This window comes from Hippocampus guttulatus, chromosome 3 (assembly GCF_054856545.1).
Source record: "Hippocampus guttulatus isolate MCC_2025c chromosome 3, RoL_Hgut_1.0, whole genome shotgun sequence".
Classification (NCBI taxonomy): domain Eukaryota; kingdom Metazoa; phylum Chordata; class Actinopteri; order Syngnathiformes; family Syngnathidae; genus Hippocampus; species Hippocampus guttulatus.
The window spans coordinates 26,808,175-26,819,339 of record NC_141263.1 but is presented as its reverse complement, the minus strand read 5'-3'; the positions used below and the strand labels follow the sequence as shown (position 1 = coordinate 26,819,339).

General features: G+C 45.3%; 1 protein-coding gene across 1 annotated transcript; it reads right to left on the bottom strand.

Annotated features, from left to right (window-relative positions):
- Positions 1–243: 243 nt before the first annotated feature.
- pros1 (protein S) lies at positions 244–9,448 on the bottom strand. Its single transcript, XM_086107786.1, has 14 exons — positions 9,235–9,448; positions 8,582–8,739; positions 7,759–7,783; positions 7,585–7,668; positions 7,224–7,346; positions 7,027–7,152; positions 5,644–5,772; positions 5,288–5,528; positions 4,269–4,455; positions 3,999–4,163; positions 3,703–3,871; positions 2,488–2,624; positions 2,168–2,396; positions 244–863 (listed from the first exon to the last, which is right to left on the bottom strand). Exons 1-14 carry the CDS (start codon positions 9,299–9,301, stop codon positions 712–714), a joined length of 1,992 nt encoding a protein of 663 aa, XP_085963912.1. The 5' UTR covers positions 9,302–9,448; the 3' UTR covers positions 244–711.
- Between the last annotated feature and the right edge of the window lie 1,717 nt (positions 9,449–11,165).

Genomic DNA, 11,165 nt, shown 5'->3' with positions numbered 1-11,165 from the left:
CCATCCATGTGCCAATAGCCTGTTAAACCGTTTTTTTGGGGGGGTTTTTTTAGGTTTTTAAGGTATCGTAATTCACTTCAGTGTTCCAGTTTTCAGCCTTGGTTTCCTCATTTTCAGTTTTCGGTTTCAACCAAGAATGATCATTTTGTTCCATCCCTGTAAAATATGGTGAAATAAATTGGGTTCAAGGATGACTCCAACAAGACAATATAAATCTGGATGGTTAAAAAAAAAATAAAAATCTTCAAGCATTTGTTTGCCTTTTATTTCAAGTTATTTATCCTCATAGCTGACTCATCAGACTTGATGAGAAGAAGAATCCAACAAAGATCCGGCGACAGAGGCCAGGCTGCAGGTGGCTTCGGAGCCTGGTCTTCAGGGGTCGTGTGTCACTAACGCAACTGTCTCTTGCTCAACACGTTTTGCTGCACTCCCAACATTTCTTGGAATTACTTGGTTGCAGCAAAGTGCAAAAACTACGTCATCCAGCTTCCAGCAAACTAGCTGTCGTCAAACATCACAAGTAAATGAGGAAAGGAAAAAAAACAACATTGATAAGTGTGGCCAAATCTTTGAAACTCTTCTCGATACGTTCATCCCTCCTACTCCCTCGCATCGCTAAATTTTGAATCTCCCATGAGGGGAACGACGCTGCTACCTACTGCAAGTGCTGGTGTTAATTAAGGTCACTTTCCATGTGGCTGAGGCGCATCACTTGGTTGAAGCAGGAGGACAGGAATGGGACTTGATACTGTTGTGTTTGCTCAGGGCCTCGTCAAAGTCCAACATCTGGCCGTTGACAGTGACGTCCATGCAGCCGTGATAAAAGGCAGTCACTGGCGTGGCATCCAATGGGACATCAGCTGAAAGACCAGAGCCGCGAGAAAAATACGGAGAGATGATATTAGGACCGGGAATCATTCTGTGCATGGATTTCATAACTCTCTCTTCTCTGTCTCTCTCTATATATATTTATATATTGTCCTTGAATACTTTTGCACACTATTTAGCAAGTTACATGGGGTACAACACAAAGAGAGAGAGGGGGGGGGGGTGCGGCACAGTGGGCAATGGTTAGCACGTCCGCCTCACAGTGCAGAGGTGCAAGGTTCGATTCCGGCCTTCTTGTGTGGAGTTTGCATGTTCTCCACGTCCCTGCGTGGGTTTTCTCCGGGTGCTCCGGTTTCCTCCCACGTTCCAAAAACATGAATGGCAGGTTGATCGAACACTCCAAATTGTCCCGAGGTGCGAGTGTGAGTGCGAATGGTTGTTCGTTTCTGTGTGTCCTGCGATTGGCATGCAACCGGTTCAGGGTGTCCTCTGACTACTGCCCGAAGAAAGCTGGGATAGGCTCCAGCACCCCCCCCCCCCCCCCCGGCGACCCTTGTGAGGAGAAGCGGATTGGAAAATGGATGGATGGGTATAAAAATAATAAGATATCCTTTATTAGTCCCACACTGGGGAGAGTGAGAGAAACTGACTGCAATTTGGAAGTGTTCAGAAGTCACAAAGTCCCTCCACCTTGACTAAATCTTCAATTCTTGCGGAAGAAAAACAATCCCGAAGCATGATGCAGCCACAGACTCCTGATTGCATTTGTGCCAAGCACCTAGTATACTTTGGAATCGTGTCCAAAAAGTTGAAGCTTGATTTCATCACACCATAACACATTCCACCCCGCGTTTTTTTTCCCCTGTTCATTGAACTTGAATACAGTTCTGAGCTCTCAACGACTGTCACCAATTGTCAACAGCTCCGATCCATTTGGTGCACAGAAAGACCTCGGTTGAATGCGGGATGCAATTCATCTTCTTTGATCAGCGCAACAACATCAAACCTCGGGTGTAAATTCTTACAGTTGCGCGCTGCGACCGATTCACCTACCGAGACCACAAAGAAACACAGATCATCGCTTTCTGGAATCAATCATGATTGGTCACTTGGAAATGCTTCGGGGGGGAAAGTTTCCTGTAACTACTTTAAGCTCGCTTTGAAGCACTTTTTGGAAGACCTCAAAGACAAAAACGGGATATTCAGATTGAAATGATTAGCGCCGGCACGTCGGCCTTTATATGGTCAGCATATGTCGCCGAGTGCACTGCCGAGCAAATAACGACCTTCGCGAAAAGAGATACCCCTGTGCGTTTTTCGGCGACTTGAAACCGACCTGGTATCCCACCAATGTAGGTGCTGATTGGGTTCCGCATGGTGGCGTTGAGGCCCTGGAGTGCCTCCTGCTGGGCATCGGCCGGTATTTTCTTGACATTTGAGGAGTTGGCCGAGATCGAAATCTCGGTCGGCGTGACACTCAGCAGCACCGTTAATCGGTCGGGGTAACACAACAGCAAGGAGTCCAGCGTTGCCACCACTACGCCATCCAAGAACACTTGCAGGTTCTGCGACGGAGTGACGACACAAATCGATTGTCAGCACGTCGTTCAGAAACGCGCTTTGCGAACAAACGAGTGCTTTTTCATCCGCACGTACGGCATCATATTCGCCCTCTGTTAGCACGGCAAGCGACAAAGGGACCCTGTTGTTGGACACGAGAGCAAAGAGGACGCCCGTGCTGCTTGAAGGACGTATAGTCATCCGTAAATCCACCTTCCAGCTTTCAGAGTCACCTGGGCACAGACGGGACAAAAATTAGGTGCTACACTGCCTGTAGTGAATTCACACGAAGCGCCTTACAAAATAGTAGTCACTACTAAGTGCACTAAAACCCTTCCCTGATAATGTCACGATGATTAGTTTTGGTTTAGTTTTCCGCATAGCGCAGAGAGTTTTCCAAAACGGCTTTGGACATTCAAATTTTTTGAAATTCCCAAACACGAGTGCAAAATATCCTCGGCAACAGAATCTATTTATTGTGTTACATATATTCCAGTGCACTGGTGTCAAAGTCCAGGCCCGGGGGCCAAATCCGGCCCGCCACGTCATTTTATGTGGGCCCCCAAGAGCAAATGATGTGTGTCAACATCCATGATGCTTGCTAAAATCTGTACCGGAATGTCAAATTGAGCAGTGATTTCAAAACTAGTCAATTTGTTGCGCACAGGTAAAAATACGATGAGATGATTGCGCAAACATTTATTCGGTTTCACTGCCGTAGCGGCCCTCCAGCGGAAGACGTAACTCCAAAGCGGCACGTGACAAAAATGAGTTTGACACGCATGTAGCTTTAGTACATCAGGAGCAGTCTAAACCTAAGAAAATGTGGACCTCATTTGAGCTTTAAAGTATGCCAGGACACGGCGGTCGACCGGTTAGCATGTCAGGTCTCACAGTGTAGAGGTACAGGGTTTGATTCCGGCTGCAGCCTCCCTGTGTGGAGTTTGCATGTTGCCCGCGTGGGTTTTCTCCGGGTACTCCAGTAAATGGAGAACGCTAAATTGTCTCCCGGTGTGAGTGTGAGCGCGAATGGTTGTTCGTCTACGTGTAGTTGAGGATGTACCCCGCCCAAGACAGCTGGAATGGGTTCCGACAAGCCCGCGGCCCTCGTGAGGAAAAGCGGATTAAAAAATGGATGGATGGATGGATGCCATGAGTATTCTCTTTTTTCCTCTCAACCCCTACCACACACTCATCTTCAGTCAGACTCGCGTGATTTTAATTCAACAGTCTTGGTTTGGCACGAAGGTGAAGCACATTCAGAGGACATTTCCCTGTGCGGGCGGATAAAGTCTAACTTAACTTACTCACTGTAGTCAACATTGAAGTGTGCCAGTCCTTCCCCAGTGAAAAAAGATCCTCGCTCCACATGGACGTAGCAGTGTTTACTTTCCTTCTCCTTGATGGCCTCTTTCACTCCAGATGCTCCCTGGTTCATCATGTTCCAGCCCCGGATGCAGCCGTCAAGTCGCGGGTTGATCTATCGGACAGATGGACGGTGAGCGGCTCGTCCAAGTGACCTTCCTGTCATTCACTATCATCCGTGACCATCAATCGGGCGCGAGCCAAAGCCAAAGAAAACACGCAAATGGTGCACTTCAACTTACAGGTCTGACAAGACTGTTGCTGCGGGTGGGGAGACCGGCGATGTAAACTTTGGTCTCCAGTTTGCCGTTCACCCCCGTAAAGAGACGCTCCGGGCTGTTGATGCTCATGACGGCTTCCTTGCTGATCTTCACGCTGATGCTGTTTTCCAGTTCGTCCACAGAGATCTGCGTGTCGCAAAAGGGCGTCGCCGTCGCCATTAGTCCAATCGCATTTCATGACCGTGAACACACTCACTCCTAGAAATGTGTCGCGCCTTCAAACCTTCTTACCACATGCCACTGTCCATCGTTGATGGCTTTGCCCCCAGTGGTGACCTTTACCGTGTGCTGATTTTTAAACTGGACCTCGATTTGGCCGCCTCGTAGGCCCAGCATGAACCAGGCGTCCTGGGAGGATTCCGCATAGAGAATAACTCCCTCCGGGTCGAATGTGCGGAAGTCAAACTCGGCTGCAAACCTGCCGTCCGCAATTCAATGATATCGACATTGGAGGTGATTCACTCCCGTTCGCACACGTTTATATGCTAAGCTACACGTATCTGGTGTTGAACAAGAGTCAACAACAATTACATTAATTAAATTAAATAATAAATAATTAAAAATTGTATTACAAATATTATTTTTTAGAAAGAAAAATAAATAATTAAATTAAATCACTGTACATGTCCCTGACAGTATTCACTTATAATAATAATAATATAATAATAATAGATTTTATTTATAAGCGCCTTTCAAGACACCCAAGGACACTTTACAATAACAAAAAACACAAAACAATACGGGTTGAGCAGCGGCAGCCAAAAACTCTTATAGTATCATTATATTTAATTATAAAATTCTATTTTATAATTTTATAATTTAATATAATTTTTAATATAAAAATTATATTAAAAATATTATTAACAATATTATTTTTAAAAAATAAAAATAAATTATTAAATTAAATCACTGTACATGTCCCTGACAGTATTCACTTATAGTATCATTATATTTAATTATAAAATTCTATTTTATAATTTTATAATTTAATATAATTTTTAATATAAAATTATATTAAAAATATTATTAACAATATTATTTTTAAAAAATAAAAATAAATTATTAAATTAAATCACTGTACATGTCCCTGACAGTATTCACTTATAGTGTCATTATGTCATAAGGACTGATGTGAGAAAAAAAAAGTGCTGTGTATTTATTGACGTGACTGTTGTTGTTGTTGTTTTTTCTTTGGCGTTGCAATTCCAACGCGACGACACGCGCGACTGAGGGTAACCGGCCGCGCTCACTTTGTTGTGTCCGGCAGACGGAAGAGAAGATAGATCACGGGAAGCCCCGCAAACTGCTCCCCGAGGTACAACATCTCAGCGTATTTGGAGTCGTGCAACTCCACGCAGACCGGGATCCTTTCACAAGTGCGCTCGTCGTCCGCCAAGCGGAGACGCTGCCGCCCGTCGCAGCGGCAGGTGTAGCTGCCCACGTTGTTGACGCACGTGCCATCGCACACGTTCCCCGCGCACTCATCCACATCTGCAAGGATGGATTCACACACACACACGGGTCGCTATCTCTCCTCATGTAAATCTCGCATGGAGAATGACTTTTAAATCATCATGCGAAAGGCGGCGATACTTTTAAAACTCACCGCTGCAGCTTTTGGAAGTGAAGTTGTATTTGTACCCTGCTGGGCACTGACACTCAAACATGCCTGGTGTATTGACACATTGAGCTGGCTCTTGACAAATACTCGGATACATTCGGCACTCGTTGACATCTGAAAAGTGAATAGAGACAACCGCCCCCGCACCCCCAAAAACAACCCTTTTGAGCCTTTATAAGACCAAGAAAAAACACACACGACCCCTTTCCATTCCAATCTGATGCTGTGTCTTAACTTATTTTATCATCGTGTATAATGGCGACTTGTGAGCATCTCACAGATATTTTACTTGTCGAGGTTTAATATCGGTCGCAGTGCTTCTGACACAAGAAATAAGTCCTCCTTTTCAAATGTTCACATCCTAACGAAACAAGCGCAGGTCAACTACGAATATGTAAGAGCGAGAGCTATTTGCAAACAACCTGACCTGATCAAAAGTGTAAACGTTTCCCAGTGAGTCAGTGCATGTTTGGAGAGACTTTGTACTCAACCAGCGCAAGATAAATAGCGACAAATAGGAGCGCTCGCTACCCGCTAATGTGAGACAGCAAACGACAACAAATACGAGGGGATGATCTCGGTTTAAGGTTGAAGGCTAAACAATCGGTTCTGACGCCTTGGAGGGCACTTTTGGTTTCAGCCGCCGCAAGAATCGATGGTGTAGAAAAAGTTGGATGACCAAAGATTCCATATTTCCTTCTGATTATGCTCAGGACATGATCGAGGGGGAAGTTGCGAGGGAAATGTTTGCTGAGCTGCTGCAAATCCACCGTCGTGGGCGCCGTAAAAACATCGGCACTCATATGTCAGACGACCGCGTGAACGCTAAACGAGTTTATTATTGCAGCTGCAGGTTGCAGGGGTGTAGAATTAAAATGAGGTAGTCGAGTTCTGCACCGAAAAAAAATGCTGTGGTCACTTTACTCCCATTTTATTTTGTCAAGTGGCCGCGCAAAATAAAATCATCTGCATCTGGATACATTTTTTTAAAGTTCATGACAGGGGCCGACCATCTTTTGAGTCCGCTAAAACTATTTCAAGCATAATTGTGTTCGTTTTTTTGAACGCAACCCACCCAGGTTCATAGTTCGACCTATTCACTTAACAACAAAAATGTTTTTGTTCGGCAATCTCCGGCAAGTGATGTCATTTACAGAATACTGAGTGCCAATCAACCATTGCAAGGTGGATTGTCCCGTGAACTGCTCTTTGCCAGTGTTATCGAGTTATCCGGCGAAATGCCTCGGCGCTGTGTGGCGATGCACAGTTCATATTCAATTGCAAATATAGCTACACACGCACACACACACACACACGCACGCACAATTTTAGCGAAGAAAATCCAAGCGAAATGCGCATACGTCTTACCCGCACAGTTGATGTTGTCAATGAGATAGTAGCCATCTTTACACGAGCAGTGGAAGCTTCCAGGAATGTTGTCACATTTTTGGTTACATCCCGCCAGAAACTTGGGATCGGAACATTCATCGATGTCTGTGCAATGGACAGTTGGCGGGGTAAGCGTCATTTGAAAAACGTGAAACAAGCTTCGAAAAACAACTCACCTTCCTCACAGCTTTGCCCATTCCAGCCAGGCTTGCACACGCATATATAAGAGGCTTGACCGTCCACGCAGCGTTCCGTACCTTCCCTGTAGCACGGATATGGCGTGCACTGATTGCTGATTTCTGCCCGACAACAAAGACATTTTGATGTGATGAAAGCAATTGAGACCCCCCAAAAAAAGTCACATTTAACTGTGACATGGACAATGATGCCAGCGTTTCCCAACATTTATTTACAATAGAAAAAAAACCTCACAGCGCAACACCAAACAAAAATGTCCCCGAAAACCTTTTTGACCAGTTAAGTGAAATGTATAACGATGATGATGTCTCAGAGCACCAACGTAGAACCAGCTCCCACCTTTCACGCAGGTCCGAAGGTCTGACGGGATGGCAGAATCGGAATTGTGGTTGTTAATGCCAACGCGGTGGGAGCCCAGACAAGCTTCAAAAGACATTGTTAATCATTACGAAGATCATTCATAGTCCAATATATTAAAAAATGTAAAAAAAATCGGTCTGTCTGCAAACTTACCAACATACCTCGGATAAAAGAAGTCCTGGAAAAGAAAAGGCTTTTTTTTAGGATGTTGCAGTGGCAGTAAGGAAAGTGTGACAGCTTCAGTGCCAAGTAGTTCAAGTATTCATGTTGCACCGTGAACCCTATGAAATATCATATTTACAGTTCGGCAATTGGAGGTATTTGTCAATTATTTTGGAAACTTATCCATCGTTGTTTGGCGAAAAACTCACATCTTCGCTGTTTTGGTGCTCACACCAAAGCTCTGTCCAGTATAGAAATATTGCTTTAATGCTATCTTGCGGCCAAGAAACTATATTGCAATGACGAGAGGAACTTGGTTTTGTCAGACCATAGCCATGTCTAATAGAGAATTATGTTCTTTGCCGCCATCTTGTGGCATCTATATTCAATGACGTGCCTTTTTGGGTGGCTGTCAATTACAGATGAATTTTTGCAATTCGCAGGGAAAAAAAAGACTTTTATCCCGCGAGTCGCTTGGGAACATTTATAATGGCATAATAGTTCGGGACTCCTCATTTGAGTGGATTTTTATTTCTTTTGGATTTTTATTTCTTTTTAAAATTCGTTTTGTTTTTCGAGCGACTTTTCCCTCTTTTTGTCACCCAAGGACGTGCTGTTCAAATGCCATTTGTTTGTGATGTGGGGAAAAAAAATGACACCAAAAGAAATCATTTCAAAGCCTTTTCCACCGTGAATTGAGTCCAGCTCACCAACGACCCAGCATGAGGACAAGTGGTCGCGCCAATGGTTGGATGGATGGATGGAGCAGGTTTTTTGCTCTCGGTGAGGTGAGGACAGTGTGGGCCCTTCTTACCGTCTCGGGGATGTTCTCAAAGATCTCCCTGGCCTCCTCCCGGTTGCAGAGCTCCTCAATGCACTCCCTCTCCAGGTTGCCCTTCTTGCGCTCCTCAAAGAGCGAGTTGGCCCTCCTGCGCCGGCTCAGGAAGTGCGATGCTGTGCCCTTGCTCAGAACTGGAACACACATGGAAACACGCGCATCAACACACGTGTCAACAAACCAGTTGTTGGTACTTTCGGAACAACAAGAAGTTCCCGCATACGGGATTCATCCAAGAATCCACGCGGCTTCATGTTACAATAACATATGACTGATGCAAGCAGGAATTTAGTCATGTTTGCTCCTGACAGATGGCAGATGGAGCTGGAGCCTGCATGGAAGAATTGGCCAAGCCAAATTGCTCTTATATGAACTGGCCTGGAACAAAAAAAAAAAAGAGAGGTCATTGCGAAACTGAGATTTCCAAGAAATGACCTTTTGTTAGAATCAGCACCTCGTGATGTGCACGCGTAGTTTGAATCTTAAAACGCACTTTGTGTTCACTCCTTGGAGTTAGCGGTCACACACAAACACACACACACACACAAAATATATCTATCAATGAAGTTTCTCCAAAGTCGCTCAAGACAAGAACTGTTGGGTCTGAATCGAAACGGTCGCAAACTTACATCTCGAAGCTTCGGCGAACGTCAGCAGAAAAACGAGACATGCCGAGACAAGATTCTGCCTCCACATAGTCGAGTCGTTTCGTCCCGCTAGGCCCCGCTTGGCTCCGGTAAAAGACGGACTTCAAACCTTATTCTTCCCGAAAACTGAGAGAAGCTGCGGAGGGGGGGGGCAGCTAGGGGCAGTCAAGTGCGTGTCTGTGTTGCCTTTGTGTGTGCGTGTGTGTGCGCGCGCGCGCACTAACTGCTGGTGGGTGGAACTCGTGCAGAAAACAGATTTACTCCACACAATGCACGCCGGGAGGTCAGCAGCTCCGCAATGTGGGCCGGTGGGTCGTCAACAACAAACCCTTCGGTGGGAATTTGGGATCAGAGCGGCAACAAAAGTGTACTGTATTGACATTGCGTATGCAAGTACAAATGCAGATGGACTACTGGGGAAGAAAGTGTTGCGGTACAGCACTAATTTAGCTCAAGGAAGAGTAAAAAAAAAAAAAAGAATAAATGTAGACTCTGAAACTTCAGTACAAAAGCTGAGAGCTGAAAATAGTTTCCCTTTAAACCTTACTAGATTAATGATACACCTTGATGCTTGTCATTTTTAGGTTGCCAATAAGACACACCGCATCACCATGAATCCATAATGGAGCAGACAGCATCAAAAAGATGATCTGAAATGAATTCACGGTTGGGGAATACTGTATCCCTCTTCACCGAGTCCGTTATGTCATCATTGTTCACGGTCACTGGTGTTTGTTTCCGCCATGTCACTGTGGTGCTCTGCCAGTTTCTTTCTGGCTCCCAATCACAATTAATCAGTCAATCAACAGCTCAGTTGACCTCTGTGTCTTTTTCATTATGTTCATGTTGAAAAAAAAGTAACAAGACTTTTTGGCCAAAGGAGTAGAAAGTACAGGCATCTGATTATAAATGCTGGGAAGTAAAATAAAATGTGCAAGTGTAGTCCAGATGCCTGAAAAATCATTGACAGGAACAAAATAGTGCTATGGCCTTCATCTTATCTACTGATTGGGTAAATTAGGTTTCAGGTTTTTTTTGTTGTTGTTTTTTTTGGGGGGGAGGGGCGGGTGAAGAGAAAACTCCACCCTAGCTGACTGTTTCTGCTGTCACTTCAGCCTTCTTCGGCGCCGCCGCTGCTTCCTTGTGATGTGTCTTTAAAAAAACTGTCAGCTTGGGAAGAGTTTTTCTCTTCACCCCGAAAAAAAATGCCTTGGGAAAAAAAAACAACTTTAAACCAAAGTACCAAAATATTTGTAGATGTTTACTTCCGGCGGCCCGGTAGTCCAGTGGTTAGCACGTCGGCTTCACAGTGCAGAGGTACCGGGTTCGATTCCAGCTCCGGCCTCCCTGTGTGGAGTTTGCATGTTCTCCCCGGGCCTGCGTGGGTTTTCTCCGGGTGCTCCGGTTTCCTCCCACATTCCAAAAACATGCATGGCAGGCTGATTGGACGCTCTAAATTGTCCCTAGGTGTGAGTGTGAGCGTGGTTGGTTGTTCGTCTCTGTGTGCCCTGCGATTGGCTGGCAACCGATTCAGGGTGTCCCCCGCCTACTGCCCGAAGACGGCTGGGATAGGCTCCAGCACCCCCCGCGACCAAGCGGTTCGGAAATTGGATGGACGGATGTTTACTTCCCACCAGCCGGAGCACATTATACATTCGTATTTGTCGATGCTGCTGACTAAATGGATGCTGTAACTTTTCAAACGTTTGGGGTCAATTAGGTGAGCTATTCTTGATCTTGGCCCAAAGACTGGCTCCGAAATAGCAGTACTTTTTCCTCAGGATGTTCAAAAGCAAAATGAGGAGTGAAAAAAAAAGCAATGATATCATGACTTTGATTTCACAGGAAGATCAAAGCACGCAACAGGCACCCAATCGGATTCCTCCGACGCCTCGTATCCATCGTTCGAGGCC

Excerpts from the sequence above, each read along its gene's own strand:
- pros1 (XM_086107786.1), bottom strand. The coding sequence starts at position 9,301 with ATGTGGAGGCAGAATCTTGTCTCGGCATGTCTCGTTTTTCTGCTGACG. Across the intron at positions 7,669-7,758 it reads CTTTTATCCGAGGTATGTTG|CTTGTCTGGGCTCCCACCGC; the intron begins GTAAGTTTGCAG and ends TGTCTTTTGAAG. Across the intron at positions 4,456-5,287 it reads CGTCTGCCGGACACAACAAA|GTTTGCAGCCGAGTTTGACT; the intron begins GTGAGCGCGGCC and ends TGCGGACGGCAG.